We start from the raw sequence: 20,380 nt of genomic DNA, 5'->3' as shown, positions 1-20,380 counted from the left end.
TTAAAGGTGCAGTAGTCGATTTCTTTCGTTCCTTACTTAACTAAAGAGATATTTGCACAAGTGGGTTTAGCAAAAGTGTATTATGTCGCTGAAAAAAACCCGATTGGGTTCCAACTTCAGGTCCGGAATGCTTGTTTGTGTTTGGACATGCCTCCTGTCAGTCATTTTATAGACACTATATTCTAGACCCTGAGGGCGGAGCTTTGTGAACACAGGTGGGAATGAGGGAATGTCGAACCCACCTCAATGTTAGAGACCTAATCTTGAGAAGAAGAAAAAAAAAAAACAGACTAATCTTACCTAATGCACATTTAATGTTGACAACACTGAATCTTGAGTCTCTTAGCTCTTAAAAGATTAATTCTGATTTGTTCAGAGATTCATTGTGTATGAATTATAAACATACTGACCTATAAAACAGATTTAGTCATGGAAAGTAGTTATATTTGTGTTTAGAAGAATAATGATTCCTCAATCCCAGAACACAACAGGCAAGACCAGAAATATTCAAAAAAGACAACTCAGTTTGAATTTTTATTTTGAGATTATAGGCAGCACGGATGCTCTCTTATATTGTTAAGATATTCTACATAAAAAAAAAGGAAGTATCATTACATCATTACACAAGCTTTGAGCCCAAACGATACTCACTGAATCTTGTTTGTGAACAAAATGATTCACTGAATCAAATTTTGAGCCGCTGAGTGAAAGAGGTAGGAAATTCATGAATAAAAGTTCAGAAGACTGTCAGTAGGTTAGGTGGTTCACACACAATGATAGACTGAATGATGCTAACACAGGTAAATAAGATTTCTACAGAGTTCAGTATCAAAACCTAATAGCAGTTACTGATTATGTGTTCACTTTAGTGACTCGTTTGAATTAACTGAATCGAGCGTTAATAAAAGTGCTAACATTTATGCTTCAGACATTTTTAGGCTCTTGCTACGAAGAGGAAAAAAAAACAACTCACAAAATATGCTCTCTAAACTAAAGCTAAGCTCATACCAAACACAAATTAAAATTGTGTGCACTGAAAGGGAAAGGACGCGGGATGTGAAATAAAGTACTGCTTGTGGTAGGCTTTACTTTCATTTTGCACACCTGGCAATTCGCGGGCCTTGGTCCTATGAGCCAATTGAAAAAGAGGGCGGGGCTTTGGTCTAAGTCCTAGCATTAAGCCATTTCATCCACTGACTAGGTTTTTTTTGGTAAAAATTCAGCTTGTTTCTCTCTGTCTGCTGCACCAAGCACAGAAGCTTGAAAATACCACTTTCCTGCATTCTGTTCATAACTAACCAGCCTAAGTAAGCAGCAACGCACCTTTGCTAAAGACTGTCTCACTTGAAAGAAAGCATAATGACCTTTCTTAGGCTGAATCGGAAGCCATTTTGAGGAAGGCACTTCCATAAGTTTTGTGGTGTGGTGTGTATCTGGCATGAAATTTCACACGGGACTTCACTTGACTTCATATGAAACGTGACACCACAAACGAGGAGGAATAGGCTTTCATTTTATTCAATAAGCTCATCATAAATTATCGCACATAAAATATTCTTTTCTCCAGAGTTATAAAGTGGAGAGCGAGGCTTTACCGCATGATTCCCCAAAACAAGAGAGAGAAAGATGATCTCAGCTTCAGAAACAGCACAGATCCAGGCATCTCAGAAGTGTGTCTTACTCTCTGTGTCTGTGTCTGTCTGTGTGTGTGTGTGTGTGTGTGTCTGGGTTATGCTATCGCTCCACCTCTTGCTGCTAGAGACGGGAAAAAGATTGACTAGTGCTCGGCGTTAAAAACTACACCCACACTTGTGATTAAAACAATTAATTAGGGGACAAAAAAAGAAAGGAAAAATAAAGTGAGAGAAAGATGAAACTATATATCGGTGAAGGGAATGATAACATCAGCTTATCAGTGTTATCAGTGTGTTACATTGTGAGGAAAGGCAGTGTTAAGCGATGAGAAAAGGAAAACAGCGGTGGTATTAACAGCTACAGAACTTAAATCACAAGGTTCTCTGAACACACATGAAGGTATGAGGGTAAGGTATTTAAAAAAAAAAAAAAGAAAAAAAGACAGACTCAGCACATGATATAAAGAAGGCTAAACATTTTAAGGGAGGAAAGAAGAATCAGTTTAGAGCGTGTGTGTGTGTGTGTGTGTGTGTGTGTGTGTGTGTGTGTGTAAAGGGTAGAGCGTCTTTTTTCTCATTAGCACAGTTTGCGCTAGGTCACGTGTTCGTTTTGCTGCTTTGTTTGTTTTCCCCACAATGGTCTTTAGCCCCACCCCCATTTGAGGCACCACAGGCTGTGACTGGCCAGTGGGAGATGGGAGAGGTTTGTGACGTGGCGGGACGGTGGGGCGGCGTCCTGCCGGACTAGGTCCACGGTGTTGACAAGACCCGGCTCGGTTCTATTTGGACAGCTGTTGCTGGATGTGGAGCAGGAACTCGTAGTAGGAGAAGGCGGATTCAGAACGGTCCTCGACCAGGTGCTGGAAGAAACTGCTCTTTGCCGAAGGGTCATCTCTGAACAGAGAGAAAAAGAGAAAGAGGGAGAGAGTTAGACATGCTGATAATCATATCCCTCGCCAGAAGTGTTTACATTGTGTAAAAACAGTGATGTACTAGAACCACAGATAAATTAAAGTGCACAGATCATCATATTTTTTCCCTGTCAGTGGTTGCAGCTTAATTTTTTTGAATGTAAGGGGCGGAGTCAGTAGAGGCCAGTTTTCAGAGTGCTCAGTCCATCATATATGAACAGTGTTACACCACAAATATAAATTGCCAGTTGTGGGTTCCTGACTCATGCAAGAGAAAAGCTTTTCCATTGTTGTTGATTGAATCCCAACAGTGTCACAGACATCTGTTGCCGGGAGTCTACGAGAGCAAAATTGGCTGTGCTGTGTGGATGGGAAGGATGGCTTTCCTTTTGCTGCTGTAAATCAGAGAGAAACTAGCCAGTTATCTGTGGGCTCATGTATGCAGAAGAGGGCAGATAGCAATTTCTCGGAGTGTGTTATATTGCCTTGTGACACAGCATGAGCAGCAGTTTGTAATTCAGAAATATGCAAAAGGCTGGTTTCATGTGTCACAGAGGACGCACATGCTGGCGTTCATCCTCTCAGACTGGGAGCTGCTGCGTACCAGAAGAGTGAGTGGGGATTGGCATTTCCCACCCTTCTCAGTCATTCCTAATCAGCCTATTTGAATGTATAAGTTTCAAATAAACTCTAATGTAGATGTTGGAAATGTAACTGTGGAATAACATTCAGGCTGGACCTATATTTTTGCTGTTATCTACTACACAGAAAGGAATGTAGTTTACAGGAATTTACAGGCTACAGTACAATGTATAGTATTACACAGAATACCTTTCGAGACATAACCATAACAACAGTCTGATAATATAACTGAACGATGTGTGTTGGAAGGCAGCAAATCTTAATCTACACCTGGATTTCTGCAAGGCTGCTTTGTGACAATGTCTATTGTTGAAAGTTCTATACAAATAAAACTGAGTTGAACTGAATATTCAGTAGTGCAAGTGAGATAACTGAGCATAATGCAATGTAGGCTGTTTGTGTCTCTCTCATAGTTGTTACACATACCATAAAGGTGACGTATACATTGATAGAAAATTGGTAGAATTTGGAAAGGGATGTGACGGACCTCTATCCATGATTATCTTCTATTACACTTTTTTTTTTGTTTTATACAATTATACAATGACATAGTCTCATGGAGAGTGAATTAAAAAAGCACTTTAATGCTACTGGTATTAAGAACAGAGTAACACAGAACAAACAAAAACAAAAAAAATTTAGAAGGAGTCATACTTGAGCACATAAAAGGCAGCGCAAAATCCTCTGGATTCCTGAAGCCAGGACACAAAGGCTCTGGTTCTCTCAGAAGCCGCCGTCTCTAATTCGGGGATTACGGTCTGTTCCCAAACAAACACAAACATGTAAACACATCTCATCCTGTCAGTTATTGTTCAAGATTATTAATCTGTCTTTATTAGACCAGTATATGATGTGTCTAATCACTGATTGTTGCAGATTTATAAACTACACGACAAAATTTAATGCTTTGGGGATTTATTTGTATGTTGGATAGCCAAGTACATAATCTGTCTCACACGCATACAAATCATTCTCCCCAAATATCATCATACATACACACTCACCATGCTGGCTGGTATGGATGTGTAGTCAGGGCAGCCCAGGACATCTCGTATGAACACCTCATTACAACTCCTCCCCAACCACAGGTACATCGCCTAACAGAACAAAGGTCAAGGAGTCAATATCATGCACTAAATAGAAAATGTTCCTTATATTGTTCTGAAAGACAGACCTGGAGGCATTTTATTGTGATCATTTCATTTCGCTGTGAACGTTTAGTAAGCAATTCAGAATTTTACATAAAAATCCACTATCTTCAACTTGTCGAACTGTATATTATGGAGGTGAAAGGAGTTCTATAGAGGAGTGTGGAGGTCTATAGGGTTGTGTTACGTTATTGGAGGTGTGTTTAGCCATGTGGACCAGGGTTAAGAGTGGAATAGCTTGTGTTGTGTAGTCTAGTGGGAGTATATACATTTGTGTTGAGTTACGTAGTCTAATGTGAAGTGTAAAATCATACACAGTAGTGCAGTAGGATGTATGGAGTTATGTAGTGTTATATAGATATATAATAATAATGTGGGTTTGAATGTGTTTGTGTAGTGACGCAGAACACTGCAAAGGTGTATGGAGTTGGGGAGAATAGTGTGGAGTTGTGTAGTGAAGTAGAAAAGTGTTGTTGTATATGGAGTTGTATCAAAATTTGTAGAGTAATGTGAAGGTATATGGAATTTTGTAGAACAGCGCAGAGGTCAGAGTTGTGTAGAATAGTGTGGTGGTTGTGCCAAGTTTCTTGGAATAATGTGAAGGGATATGGAATTTTGTAGAATAGCGTGAAGGTTGATAGTTAATATGTTTGAAGGTTGATGTAATAATGTATAATAGTATGGAGGAGTATAGAGTTGTGTAGAGTTATACAGAATCGTGTAGGAGTATGGAGTGGTGTAGAGTTACACAGAATCGTGTGGAGTTGTACAGAGCTGTGTACAGTTATCCAGAATTGTGTAGAGGAGTATGGAGTTGTGTGGAGCTGTATGGAGTTGTGCAGAGTTGCACAGAATCGTGTGGAGCTGTATAGAGTTGTGGAGAGTTATACAAAACCGTGTAGGAGTATGGAGTGGTGTAGAGTTACACAGAATCGTGTGGAGTTGTACAGAGTTGTGTACAGTTATCCAGAATTGTGTAGAGGAGTATGGAGTTGTGTGGAGCTGTATGGAGTTGTGCAGAGTTGCACAGAATCGTGTGGAGCTGTATAGAGTTGTGGAGAGTTATACAGAACCGTGTAGAGGAGTATAGAGTTGTGTAGGTATGTAGAATAGTTTAGTGGGCGTATAGAGTTGTGTAGTAAATGCAGAATAGTGTGGAGGTCTGTAGAGTTGTTTTGACAGTTGCACTCACGCTGCCACAGTCCAGGAGGAAAGCTCCCTCTCTGGTGAGCTTCTCAGCTGAGAGCTGCAGCAGTGGAGGCTGAGGAATCACCCGCTCGTTCAGCTGCAGCGCCCCCTAGAGCGCACACACACACGTTTATGATCCCCCAGATTTGACCAAGAAACGTGTCACTTGGTATAGTCAGTGTGTGCATCTAGTGTGTGTTACCTGTTCAGTGAGGTTATCGATGCGGTACAGGTCAGGGTGGATCATGCGCATGATCTGCTTTAACGGCTGACTCTTAAACTCGCACATTGCGAATACCCGCTCGTCCAGCCGTGTGCTCGTCCCTGTCCGCAGCGCTTTCTAATTGGAACAAAAATGATACGTGTTCATATATATGTTGTATCACACAAACCTTTGATTTGCCTTGAAGCTTTCAGACATTATAGAAAATGAATCAACACCTTCTAAACCAATCAGATTTGAGAAATCAACATCACTGTGGTATAAACTAATGTTAATACATGTACTCATGTATAGCTAACATGTAGCTTTGACAAATGTATTAAAACCTGTAGTCTACATTAATATTGACTGGAACATAGTATTTAAGTTTAAAAAAAAAAAAGGTATCTGAAGAGAGCTGTTGCACCCCCACAGCCTCTCTGTGATTATTACAAATGGATGCGTTTCAACATTATCGCTTGTCAGAAGCAGGGCAAGAGACATATACAATGCTTAAATAGTGAAGTTGTCAGTATAGTGTGTGTGTCTACGAGTGTTGCACCTGTTTGAGCAGAGCGAGTGTGAACAGAGGGAAGAGGCGCAGGCAGGCAGGGGCAATGACACCAGTTTGCTGCATGTTGGAGATATTGGAGCGATATGACTCTAATGAGTCCACAACCGCGTTCACCAGGGCGTCCCGGGCATCCGAAACGCTACAGGAGAGAGAGCGGTCTATAGCTGCACAGACAGACAGAGGGCATCAGTGAGACACCTGTGACTTTTTCCTCCTTAAGTTATCAGAGAAAACATGGCAGGGCTAAACATGCTGTGTGTGTACCCATATTGGCGAGCAGGCAGGTGATGGCTTGAACATCAGCTCCTGCAAACACATCGCTGAGCTGGTTCACCACAGGCAGACACAGGGTGTGAACTCTGATTCGCCGTTTGCCTGTCAATCATACACGCACACACACCGAACGATCAGAACACGATGTGGAAAAATGAGCAACATGTCCATAAAAGTTACTGTAATTCAGCTACTGCAGCCGTGGTCTTATTCAATAATCAACCTGATTTAATACTTTTCCTGATAAACTTTATTAACTAAACGATCTACTCCAGTGCTAAGCACCCATCGGTGTTATTTCTTACTTTACTGACTTACTTTATGTAACTATTAGTTAGCTAGCTATTCATATATATCCAACATACACCAAAAAAATTGTAGTTGAAGCTAATCAGTGAATCTTTTAATGATTAAAAATCCATCCCAGTAAAGTCTGGCACAGTATAACAGCCATGTGATATCACGTGACTTCTATGTAATACCCATGTAGAAAATTTCAGAATAGAGCAGTATCTTTCACAGTGGAAGCAAATTCTGAATATAGTTTGCTTGGTCAATTTCAGAAATACTTCTTTTCTCCGTCCCTGTGTTCCTGCATCTCTCTCTGTTCATCTTGCACTCTTCACCCCCCCGCCCTTTTTCTCTGTCTGTCCACCTCTCTTAGTATCTCAAACACACACACAAACTATACCTTTACTAGACGTGTAGAGAAGAGCAGCCTGGAAGCACGCTAGTGATGTATCCGCTAAGTTCTCATCTATAGATACTTGGACGGCGAAGCCCGAGTCCGGGTTCACGTTAGCCAGAGACAGCAGATCAGTGGAGCGCACAAAGAAGTTGCCGTGGAACGTGTGGATGGACATTCCTGTCGGTCAATCAGAGAAGTAAGAAAAACATTATAAGACAAACGCAGTGCTATTTGAGAGGCGCGTTTTTTTCTTTTTTTTTTATTCATTCTTATTGGCTGTAGATATTCTGATTGGAATTTTAGCGAGTCTACGGTCTCTAAAGGTCAGTTTGAAACAGTTACGTAATATGGAAAAATAATCAAACGTTCAACCTTGGTCTTTTTAACTATTCATAATTCATTTGAATTATTCTTTGGCGTAGTGAACTCGCACATTAGACAAGTGTTACCGATATAACAGTAACGCTGCTGAATTCTCAGGTGTTGATTAGTTTTCTATAAAAGCAGCTCTTATAGTATATATACTTATAGTTCTATAGTAGTGAAATTGTGGATTGTGTGAATTGTGGATATGGTCACGTTTATCATTTATGGAAGGAGTCTCCAGTAACAGTCACGGGCAAAGCTGTAATTAAGTAAAGGAAAGACTTCAGAAGTATTTTTTACGTGGAGTCAAGCTGTAATTTTGGTCTTATTAACGTCAAGACAGAGATAATGAAAGAAGGAACAATTTGTCCCGTGAACATTCCACAGTATTAATTGTAATACCTAAATGCAGGGAATGCAACAGTGGTTTGGCAGGATACGGAACAGGGTATGTAGAACTGGGCCTGGATTTCTTGAAAGTATAGAAATGTTGCTAAGGCTTGTCCTGTTGTCTACTGACATTTTCTTTTCTTTTTTCTTTCTTTAAATAAGAGTAATAAAATTTTGGGTGTTGAAGAACTTCCACACTTCCCAGGTATTGCACATAACATCAGCCATTTTTTTTTTCTAGTGAGGTAAACCTAACAGGTTGAACTGCTCCTTACATGAGTGACAGATGTGACCAGTCAGACCTGATCTCTCTCTCTCTCTCTCACTACATACATGATTGTGAACAAGAGAGCGGTGGTGAAATTTGGTACCTTTGGTGCACCTGATCCTCATTACAGCCTCGAAGCCAATCTTCCGGGTGAGGTAGCGCTGCAGGTCCTTCTGCAGCTTCACCCTCAAAGATGGGGTGTGAACGTGGTGGAACGCTGGGTAGTAGAAAATGCTGCCGGCTGAAAACTTCGACATGCAGGCTTAAAAAAAAAAGAATTAATTTTTTTTTTTAATAAAGAGCGAGAGCATGCAGAGATTTATTGTTTATCTAGTTGAGCAGTATATTCCCATCACATATGCATGTGTGTATGGGAACACCGCTCCACTCTGTGTTTACCTAACGAAGCCAGATCTGCATACTGAGAACTCAAAAGGAACAGGTCGACCCCGATCTGCTGACCCGAACAGTCCAGAGCCAGCTTCTTATAGAAATCTGTGGCAGGACCTAGGTGCTGCACGCCCTACATACATCACACAAAGGTCATTATTTTCATACGCATTTCATACATATCAAACATTCGTAGAAAATGCAACATAAAGACACTGAACTGAATGTAAAATTAATATTGCGATTACAAGCTCAGTTTAAATGAAAGTCTTCAAAATTATGTAGACGGCTTCAGTCAAAGCTAGTTCTAAAATTAAGCTCTAATTCTGACCAGTTCGACCCAAAACAACTTTTAGAACTGTTGTTATAGATAATTAAATCAACACCTTCTGACTGATCAGAAGTTTACTTTTTAGAAGTTCTGTGTTATAAGTACAGTGTATCACATGTAGAAGTGGCAGTTTGGCACTTATGGCATACCCGGGTTCCTCAAGTTCTTTATGCATGTACCTTGGTGCTGGACCTCTGATTGGGGTCCTCTCGTGACTGCAGCAGTCCCACTCCGATGGTGGGTAACTGCGTCTGGAACACAGACACGCGGCCCCCGGTGGGTGTCATGAGTTTATACGCCGCTTGTAGCGCCGGCCCCAGGGCACTGTGCGTCTCCCGTGTGTGAGAGAACATCTTGGGCAGCGCGTTCAACAAATCCTTCACCAGCTACACACAGAAAATACATACAAGTTAAGAGCTAGAACGAGAGCGCGCGCTATATACAGTGATGCATAACAAACAATACACACTTTATAAATACAGCAAGAACACACAGTAACATGCAAATAGAAACCGTTACAAGCCACATGAAACAAACAGGTGGAGGTGTCTCACACACGCACACACAGAGAAAAGAAACTTGTACCTCCTGGCTCTCTTTCAGATTCACCAGCAGATTGTCAGGAGTTGGAGTGAACACATCTATAGAAATTGTTTTGAAAAGATTATTCTTCATTTATTCGTTTTTAAAACAAAGTGCAACATACAAACCGCTCTAATCAAAGGAGATGTAATACTTTAATACTAAATTAAAATCCGATACCTCCAAAAATGTATGATTTATAAATGCAATGCAGGACATACATATACATATATATATATATATATATATATATATATATATACACACACACACACACATATATTATATATATATATATATATATATATATATATATATATATATATATATATATATATATATATATATATATATATATATATACACACACACACACACACACACATACACACACACACATATATACATTTAACTGGATGTTATAGTTCATAATGCCATTTTTGAAACTCATCGGTTCATTGTTCTTATTATTCCATCAATGAGACATTATTATATAATGCACTGTTCAATCCTAATAGCTCTGATAAGATATTAGATACCAGCCTTTCATCTAATACAAGTGCCAGTCATCACTGGGAATAAAGGGGACTACATTTTACCATCGATATCAGACACAACCAACATCTGCGGCTGTGAGAGCCCCTCCTGCAAGTTGTAAAAGTGAACTGTGCTGTCAAACGTCAAGAATCCAATGCGTGTGCGAGAATCACCAGGCAGCCTGAGAGAGAGAAACGGAGAAAGAGAATATACTTTCACAACCAAATACAGCATCTTCTCTTCATTCACACTGCAACATTTATGAGTTCAGAGAAGCACAAGAAACTTTCAGGGCTATTTAGGTATTTTCTTAGGTATATTTCTATTCAGAACAGAGTCCATGATGGTAATAAACTGGCTCACTTTTCCAGATTGTCCAGTAGAGACTGACACAGCACACTCAGGTAGCCTGTCTCCACGGCATTATGGGATACATCCAATACAAACAGGTACACGGCCGGTTGAGGAGGTCGCAGCTAGAGAGAGAGAGAGAGAGAGAGAGAGACCAATCATGTAAATGCAACATATACAGATAAAAATACAGGGCTCTACAGTGCGACCAGAAGTACTTTGTGCGACTGTGAAAAAAATATAAGTGTGAGTGACCTGTTCAAATTTGTACAATACAATCGGAATAAAAACTACAACTCCAAATGCACAGTTACTTTCGCACTGCGTTTCATTACCTCAGTCAACCAAAGTGTGCAAATACTGCAAAGAAACCATTATGATGACAAGAGTAACACTGCACGTCATCTGCTTCTCTCAACTTGCCGGTCTCACAAACCCCCATCTTTTATTGATCAGGCAAAATGACCTGAACCTGCGACTATGACATTCTCGTGTAGCCACAGCGGTGTCGGGAGGAGTAAATTAATAATAATGCTAATGCTACTAGGCGGGTGTAATTCAAACTTCTTTATTAAATAATTCCTCACCAATCATAAACAAGAGTAGCGACTGTTCAGTCTGTAAAAATACAGTACGCTGACGTGCTCCCTTCACCAACCCTAATAGACAGCGCATTCACTTCATTTAAACTCACAGTTGCCACCTCCAGTTTTCATGTTTTGATTTAATCCCCCAAAACACACAATATCATCAGCAGACATGGCGGATACAAACACTGTACTGGGGGAACCAATCTAAAAGGAACAACTGAAAAAATAAATTAAAAAAACCTAATGAAATGTAAAGACAGAAAATGTGCTTAGTTATAAGTAAATCGTTTAATATAAAAAAATATATTACAATAAATTCATAAAATGATAAATTAAATAATGTGTAATTACTATGGGTTGCATTTAATATCAATTTGACATTAAGCTTAGTTCGCCATCTCCTTAGAAGGCTATTAGCCTTTTTCCTAATATGGATCATTTTTGTGTTAGTCTATTTTTAATTTGGACTCTTTATTGTTGATATTAAAAAAATATATATTTTGTGCTTGTTTATTTATTAATTAACAAACAGTATGTGTGTCATTACTATTATTTTAATTCAATTAAAAAAGTGACCATGCGCAGAGAGTTTACATTTAACTGGTTTATGACAGACCTCCTGATTAAAACAAACAAAAAAAGATTGGTATCTGGATCGGTATCGGTCGATCAAGACGACAAGAAATCGGTATCGGCTGTAAAAATCCCGATTGGAACATCAGCAATGAACACCATTAAACTAAAGCGCTTTGCATCTGACGGGTAAATAAACTCACCCAATCACAGCCTATGAGATTATTCAGATATATACACAATATACGCAGAGCGGTTCGAGAATTGGCTTTGGAGAATTTGGAAAATGTCTAATAGTGTAGCTTTAAATATATTTAAGAGGAACAGACTTCAAAGACTGAACATTGATGTTTATTGTATTTGTTTACAAGGTGGAACAGGTTAACGGTTGTTTTTTGCATACAGTCTGTAAAATTAACTGAAAATATGAAATTTAGTTTATCAGAAGGTAAATTAATTTATCAAGGCTCACACTATGTTCCTAAATTCTGTCATAATATTCAAGCTCAAGTTCTCATGCAACTTGTGTGTTATTTTGTTGCACATTAACGTTACTCTCTTTTATGAAAAATGAATAAATAAATAAAAACACACCCTACATTTCAACCGTGCATCTACATTTTTGCAATTAAGAGCACAATGGTCCTAAAAATATTACTATAGAGCCCTGAAATAGGAGGTGCAATTCTTGGTTTATTTTATTTGTCAGAAAGTTCCGCAGGGAATCTCGGTAAGGAAGTTTTTCTATTCCATTTAGAATATTAGAACTGTAATTTTTGTATTATATTCTAAATTTTAAAACTTTTCTATTCATATATTCTAGTTTTATTCTCGATTATATTCTTTTATTTATATATATATATATATATATATATATATATATATATATATATATATATATATATATATATTCTTTCATATATCAGTGTGGTCATAAAACACATTTCACTGCATGTCATATGGTTATGTATGTGACAAATAATAATTTGATTGTTTGACATCCATGCAAGTGGGAGGTTTTAAGTTCCATGTGGGGTGGGGTGCCTGGTCAAAGTCACGAACTTGAGTGATATAGCTGAGGTTGAGGAACCGCCAGAGCCAGAACGTACACACCATGCTGACAGTGTTGACATTTCTACCTCTGGGGTCCCCCCACCAGTGTTTATTGTGAGGGCAAAACTAGTTTAGGTTTATATATGAATACAGATAAAGACATATTTGGAGCACTAAACGGAGAGTTAGTGGCACTGTGTCAAGACCCCTAGTATGCAACATCTGTAACCTCTGATACTCATACAAAGAGAAATGCAAATGTACATCCTGCATCTCTGACCCAGATACACACACACACCATGTAGTCTGAAGAGGCGATGAACTCGACGGTGGCGTTCTGCACTTCTGGCCTCTTGTGTGGTTCGCCGTAGGAACGTGTGACCGGGTTATACATGAACTCATCAGGAACTGAGAGACAGAGACAAAGAAATAAGCACATCACATCTACATGCATAAACTCACTGTCGGTTATGCTCTTGATGTCTTTAATAATGACTAAAACCCTCAGGCATTCAAGGTTTAATACAACAAACTTCAATTAAGCTGATAAAGTGTGTACAGGAACCCAGGCCACTCATTCTTGAATTCCACCTTACTACTGTTTATTCTTACCATCGTTCACACGGTAGCAGAGGTTGCACTTCCACCGGCGCTGATCCAGAAACGACACAAACGGGTTGATGTACGTCCGACACGAACGACAGCGGACTATAGTGTTGGAGGTGATGACTGGCAACTGCTGTTTTGAGAAAAAGAGAGAGGTGTTGAGGGACAAGAAACGAATTGTGAGACAAACAAGAAATGTATATTGTGATTTTGTCATTTGTACCATATTTACACCATATTATTAACACTGTATTATACTGAAGTACTCACTCTGAAACTGAATGCTGAACACTCACACTGTGCCTTATGGCTAGACTGAGCTATCCAACACATTTTCAGCACAATATATCTGGCAGGCAATGGTATCGCTCAATTTGAGAATGAACACAGATGAAAATGGATAGTAAAATAAAGAGGTGGAATTTTAAACTGCTCGTTTAAAAGGCTAATATTAACCCAAAACAATATCTACATTTTACATATATTTACTTCATATAAGTAGAGTTCCAAAATATTCTGAATTATGAATCTAGTGATTGGTGATCACATGTAAGAAGGAAAAGAATAATCAAAACATGATGTAGGTTACACATTTATTTATGAGGCAGTTAGTTTTGCCACTCAAAGCCACACCCATTTTCCCCACCCAAACCCATGCCTGCCTGTCCTACTCAGACACCCACACCTGCCCCACTCAAAGCCACATACCCAAATGCCCCACTCAAAGCCACACCCACATGCCCCACTCAAAGCCATGCCTGGCTACCCCACTCAGACACACCCACCTGCTTCACTCAAACACATGCCCTTTGTCTCACTCAATCCCGTGCGCCTTGCCCTGCTCAATTCCATGCCCCCTACCCCATTCAAATGTGGTAAACAATCAAGAAACTACTGAAAGACCACATTTTTTCTAAAAAACAAATGGAAGCTGGTTTATTGTACCGTCAGATCTCTGAAAGGGTGCAGCAGGAGTCCAAGTGGCAGGCGAGCTTTATTCAGCATGGCCTGAGTCTGAGGAATGTTGGTCAGAGTGCAGCAAAATGTACTGACAGTGAAAGACAGGAAAAAAAAGAGAGAGAGAGAGAGAGAGAGAAAATTATCAGCATGAGTTTATTGACAAGTTTAACTCAGTGGTTAGGAACCCTTATTTATTTATTTTTTAAAATGTATTTATTTATTTTAAAGTTAAAGCAAAAGCAAAGTTCACATTAAAATATGCAGGATTATTTTTAGGATGCATTATTATATTTCCAAAAATGAATAAATAAAATAAATAAATTAATAATAAAAAAATAAAAATTAAAAAACCCTCCATGTTGTAAATGCCAATTCTTAGTCCATTTATGCTGGAAAGAATGTCATCTTTTTCCTTTACCAACTGATGCTAGATTATGCACTTTACTAGTGTAGTATTTAAGCTGCTTTAATAATTTGATCCAAGACAATTTTCCAATATGAAGTAGTATGTATTACTTGTTACAGAGAATTATTCATTCACACATACACTCACATGATGGTTTTGTGTATAAAATATTGGTAGGCCCATTTGTCTAATTAACCCATTATAATGCTCTTTATTTAATTTTAGAATCACCAAATAATGTGTGTATATGTAGGCTTACTCTGGACTGCAGTTGACCTTGCGCAGGTCGCTGCTAAGCTTGGGTTCGAGTGGAACGAGGTGTGCTGGGGGGAGCATGTTTCTCTCCTGCAGCAGGTTAACGGGGCGCAAAGCCTCCACCTCCAGCTCAGGAACTCCACTTAGTCCACCCAGTGCTGTAGAGAGCTGGTTCAAACTGGGGAATGGCTACAGACATGCGTGTGCACACACACACACACACACACACACACTACTGTAAAGCTCACATTGTATATACACATAAATGTAGCAGCTGTAGTCATGCCAAACTTGTCAACACTACAGTTGCCTGCAATTACCTGTGAATATGGCTGATATCCGGGTTGATTATATGCTCCTTGCGAAGGGATGGGCTCTGGTCGGGGGGCAGGGCTTTGTGGGTAACCAGGCTGCATGGTTGGATAGTTGTAGCCAAAGGGCGGGGCTTGTTTGGTGGGTTCACTAGGAGGAGCAGAAGGAGGAACAGCAGGCGTGCCTAGGAAAACAGGTAGAGGGAGATTTAAAAAATAAGAATGAAAGGGCAGCAAGACATTTCCCGGAGTACCAGGTGTATATTTTTTTCCCGCCAACTTCCCCAAGGCAACTGCTACAGACTCCCCCAAGACAACACCATCCACCGGCTTATCCAAGATGGCGTCTCCCGCTGACCTCCCCAGGATGCCTCCCACAGAGTTCCTCAAGACACCTCCCTCCAAATTCCCCAAGATGGCACCTGCTGACCCATCCAAGACAGCACCTGCCAACTTCCCCAAGAAACCTCCTGTCAAGATCCTCAAGACTCCTCCCATCAACTTCCCACAATGCCTTCTGCTGAATTCCTCAAGTTGTCTCAAGCTGACGTCCCAAATACAGAGCCCGCAGAGTTCCCTGAAGGCACCTCACACTGACTTCCCTAAGATGGTGCCCATCCACTTCCCCAAGACGCTTCCCGCAGACTTCCTCAAATTGCCTCTCACTGACTTCCCCAAGATGCCTCCCACTGAATTTCCCAAGAAAATGCCCCCTGACTTCCCTATGATGGCACCTGCTGATCCATCCAAGACAGCGCCTACCGACTTCCCCAATACACCTCCCACAGAATTCCTCAGGACGCCTCCCGCTGACTTCCACAAATTGCCGCAAGATGACATCCCCTATGATTGTCAGCTGGACATTCAACTGTTTACAGTGGTGTAGAATTACCTGGGTAATTTCCTCCTTCCAGGGACTCATAGCAGTTAGGGACAGGAGATGCACTCCCTGTGGTGGTGGAGGAGCTGTCTGCACCTAAAGGAGAAAATACACACACAATGGGTAAAGTGAAAGACTATGTTGTCAAGTAATCAAGACATGAAATCTGACTCATTTTCTCTCATAACAATCCCCCCCCATCTTTCACACACACACACAAAGTCTACTTTTACCTTCTGTAGTAGTAGATAAAAATCTTAGGTTTTCTTTGCGAATTGTCTCACCACATTACACTTCCTATTGCCTCTCTATGTCCTCAATATGCAATGTTCCTGTATGTTATGCACAGTGTATTTCCTTTAAGCTTAGCTTTTCAGACAATCTACTGTAAGCCTGGCAGTTTCTGGCATGTTGGTAGCGGCTAGCAATGGACTCTGAGCAGAGTTTTATTGTAAGAAAATGCTGTAGTAACTTCTGAGATTTTCCTTTGATTGACATTACCATTAACCATGAAATTCGTACAGATTGTTGTCATTGTGTTGTCTGTTCACTAGCATGACAACGTATACTAGGCTCATATCAAATAGTTCACCTGGTATTGAATGTTAGTATCAGGGTATTTTACCCAACACCAATATTGTTACCGATGCATCCCTATTACAAATTATATAGACAATATAAGTATCTCATTGCAACAAACTGTAAACACCAACGGGGAAGGAATTCCAGCCATCGTATCCGCCCATATTACACGCAACCAATCAAAACCTCACACTTGCGAACAAGAAGACACAGCGATAATGGACCAGTGCTCTATTAAATTCAGGCTCAATATACATGAGTTTCTAAGGCTTTCTTGGATTAGTATGTGAGGCTAATTAGCGAGGGAGTGGAGGATTTCAGGTGTAAACTGCAGCTTACATAGGCTGAAACTGCGTACTCAACAGATTTATTGGCTTTACTTAAAGATTAAAAAAAGCACACAACAAAGCTCCAAGTCTCTACAACCTAACATACAGAAAATTCCACACTGAAAGCCTTTGCATATTAATCTTTAGAATGAACATCTTCAGTGACATCCAAGATTTATTTCATAATGAAATTCTGAGTTGACCTTTCATTTTAAACTTCATTTATAAATTATATTGGTAAAATTTGACTTCAGTTAACGGTTCGATACAATGCCAATCGACTACCTGCTGATAGTGGTGCAGTGGGATTTAGCAATCACTTCATCTTTACACAAAGAGAGCGACGCATGTCTCGACTCTTTCACTCTGAATTTCTCATAAGTATGACACTGAAGCCAATGAATGTGATCTCCTATTAAATAGCATTGCAACTGTGCTAGCAACGTCTCCCTACGACATCACGTCAAAGCCGCAGCCAATTGCAAATTTTTGACTTGAATAATGAAAATGCCCACACCAAACACCAAATCAGCACCAGAATCACTAAGCACATCACAATTTTGATTCAGCTCACTAAACACACTTAAATCCTGATGATGGCACATATTACAGAGCAAGTCACCAAAGCAGTGTGGCAGTTAGAATTCTGTGAATTGAAAATAAGTCATTCGAAGCATTCTTCAGAAATACGATAAATGCACACCTTTAAAATGTTTTAATCCAACTAAACTCACAAGCCAATCAACTCTGCAGTAGAAATATTATTATTCAAAACACACCACCCAAAACCCAGCAACGGGTCAACCTGTCTCTATTTATCTCTGTCCGTCTCTCATTTCTCTCACACACACACTATATTAGGTAACAAACCTAACAGAGTGACAATGAGACACAGGTTTGGGCACGCGTCTCCTCACCTCACCTCCATTCCCAAGAGCAACACACACAACTCAGGGATGCTCATTAACAAGGGCCAACCTCTTGACACTCTCTTACTTACAAAAACACACACACAAACACACACACACACACACACCATTTAATTAAGAATATGCCGTGCAGTTATGACGTGTGTGTGTGTGTGTGTGTGTGTGTGTGTGTGTATAAGAGAACAACTGGGACAAAAAGCCTCCAGGAGAAAATACATTTTCATGTCATGATGCAAATCCTTTTCAAAACTTGCTCAGTGACGAACACACACATGCATTTTTCTACCTTTGTGAGGACCATGGCAACTAATTTCTGCTATGGTCTACACCTTAATCTAATTTTACCATAACCCTAGTAAACAGAAGGAAATATTTTGGCTCTTTTGCATTTTAAAATAAAAACTGTAAAAGCACAGTATTTTGTAAGAACCGGGTGATTGTTCAGACATTTGACACTATTCTATCATTGTGAGGACATTTGGTCCTTTTTGGCCCTCACAAGGTCTAAACATATGTACACACAGTTCCTGATAATCCCAAACCTACAATTACAATGAATACATTTCTAAACTTAAAGTCCTCAAGGACTTGAACAGTGTGTGTGTGTGTGTGTGTGTGTGTGTGTGTTAAGGCTTGAAGTCTGGAAGTCTCGCTCACCCAAAATATTTTCCTTAAACTCATGCCCAAATCTTTATATACTTGCTTTAGACAGCAAGTAGAACTCAAGCGTTAAAAAGGAACAAGAGGGGGAAAAAAAACTTAATGGCCACCCCAAAGTATTAGTGTTCAGCTACAAAGTTTATCTTTATAGATTAAAATTAGTCATGAGCTACATCTCAAAGTGTCTTTTTACAACAAGTAGTGTGTTTTACACCGTGTGATTCAGTGAAATTTACTATCAGTATATACACTGTAATACAGCTTATTGTGTATATAATATAATATACAGTGTACAATATATAATGTAGCATATTCTGTGTATGTATAATGTAGTATATAAATTTACTGTCCACTTCATTAGAAACACCTGCACAGTCATGCAATTATCCAATCAGTTAATCATGCAGCAGCAGCAGCGCAATGCATAATATTATGCAGATACATAAGTCAAGAGCTTCAGTTAATGTTCTCATCACCATTTTCCCCATTATGATGTTTGATTTCAGTGATTTTGACAGTGGCATGGTTGTTGGTGCCAGATGGACTGGTTAGTGTATTCCAGAAATTGCTTATCTCCTGGGATTGTCACGCTCAACAGTCTCTAGAGTTTACACAAGATGGTACAAGAATCCCCCCAGGAAAGGGGGGGTTCACGGAGTCTGTGTGCACAGAGTTTGCATGTTCTCCCCTTCTGGGGTTTCCTCTGAGTACTCCGGTTTCCTCCCCCCAACAAGGACACATTGCGGTTTCCTCCCCAATGTGTCCTTGTTGTCCTCCCTACAAAAAGGACACATGTTGTAGGCTGATTAGCATTTTCCAAATTGCCGTAGTATGTGAAGGTGTGCGTGATTATGCCCTGCAACAGGTTGGAACCCCGTCCAGGGTGTCCCCTGCCTTGTGCCCCGAAATCCCTGGGATAGGCTCCAGGCTCCCCCACGACACCGTATAGGATAAGCAGTATGGAAAATGGACAGATGGATGATCCAGTTATTGGAAGATCTGCAGGTGGAAACGCCCTGGCCAAACTGGTTTGAGCTGACAGACTATGGTAACTCAAATAACTACTCTTTACAACCATAGTGAGCAGAAATACATCACAAAACTCAACACGTCGAAGCTTGAGGCGGATGGGCTACAACAGTAAAAGACCACATCAGGTCCCACTCAGGTTAGCCAAGAACAGGAATCTGAGGCTACAAGCTCAACAAAGGTGGACAGAAGAAGTTTGGAAAGACGTGGCGTGGTCTGACTTCAGTAACATGCAAATGGCGATGTGAGAATTTGCAGTCAACGGCATGGCTGTTCAGGCTGCTGGTGGTGGTGGTGTAACGGTGTGGGGAATGTTTTCTTGCTACAAATTGATCCCCTTAATACCAATCAATCATCATTTGAATGCTAATCTGAGTATTATTTCTGATTATGTGCATTGCTTCATAGCCACAATTTACCCATCTTATAGTACAATTGTGTGGTCTCAAAAGTGGCTCTGGATAAAAGCATTAGCTAAATGAGGTCTATGTAAATGATGTGATGCAATCATGGCAACATGGAGCCGAATCTCAAAGGAACCTTGTTGAATCCATGCCATGAAGAACTGAGGCTGTTTTGAGAGCAAAGGTGGGTCCTACCCAGTACCTAATAAATTGCCAGTAAGTGTAGTATATAGTGTGATACATAATGTACAGTTTATGTAGTATAGTACACTAATATGGCCAAAAGCTTGTATTGTGAACAGAACACATCTGCGAGTCAGTTTGAGGCAGATATTTAC

At 40.0% G+C, this 20,380-nt stretch overlaps 1 protein-coding gene across 4 annotated transcripts in view; it reads right to left on the bottom strand.

The window, feature by feature from the left end:
• Window positions 1-521: 521 nt before the first annotated feature.
• The window catches only part of sec24b (SEC24 homolog B, COPII coat complex component), a 29,319-nt gene continuing 9,460 nt past the window's right edge, over window positions 522-20,380 (bottom strand). For all 4 annotated transcript variants that reach the window (XM_053650093.1, XM_053650102.1, XM_053650116.1 and 1 more), the window contains 20 exons: window positions 16,122-16,205; window positions 15,239-15,414; window positions 14,923-15,107; window positions 14,243-14,345; window positions 13,304-13,430; window positions 12,990-13,099; window positions 10,488-10,600; window positions 10,187-10,305; window positions 9,591-9,646; window positions 9,185-9,391; window positions 8,684-8,807; window positions 8,388-8,546; window positions 7,264-7,437; window positions 6,564-6,674; window positions 6,288-6,463; window positions 5,726-5,863; window positions 5,528-5,632; window positions 4,192-4,284; window positions 3,842-3,945; window positions 522-2,528 (listed from right to left, as the gene is read on the bottom strand). In XM_053650093.1, coding sequence (XP_053506068.1) covers window positions 2,414-2,528; window positions 3,842-3,945; window positions 4,192-4,284; window positions 5,528-5,632; window positions 5,726-5,863; window positions 6,288-6,463; window positions 6,564-6,674; window positions 7,264-7,437; window positions 8,388-8,546; window positions 8,684-8,807; window positions 9,185-9,391; window positions 9,591-9,646; window positions 10,187-10,305; window positions 10,488-10,600; window positions 12,990-13,099; window positions 13,304-13,430; window positions 14,243-14,345; window positions 14,923-15,107; window positions 15,239-15,414; window positions 16,122-16,205 — 2,579 coding nt within the window. In that variant the 3' untranslated portion in view covers window positions 522-2,413. The remainder of the gene's footprint in view (window positions 2,529-3,841; window positions 3,946-4,191; window positions 4,285-5,527; window positions 5,633-5,725; window positions 5,864-6,287; window positions 6,464-6,563; window positions 6,675-7,263; window positions 7,438-8,387; window positions 8,547-8,683; window positions 8,808-9,184; window positions 9,392-9,590; window positions 9,647-10,186; window positions 10,306-10,487; window positions 10,601-12,989; window positions 13,100-13,303; window positions 13,431-14,242; window positions 14,346-14,922; window positions 15,108-15,238; window positions 15,415-16,121; window positions 16,206-20,380) is intronic.

The sequence above is a fragment of the Ictalurus furcatus genome, chromosome 2, assembly GCF_023375685.1.
Source record: "Ictalurus furcatus strain D&B chromosome 2, Billie_1.0, whole genome shotgun sequence".
Taxonomy (NCBI): Eukaryota; Metazoa; Chordata; class Actinopteri; order Siluriformes; family Ictaluridae; genus Ictalurus; species Ictalurus furcatus.
The sequence above is the reverse complement of the archived record's forward strand: the minus strand, read 5'-3'. Positions and strand labels throughout refer to the sequence as shown.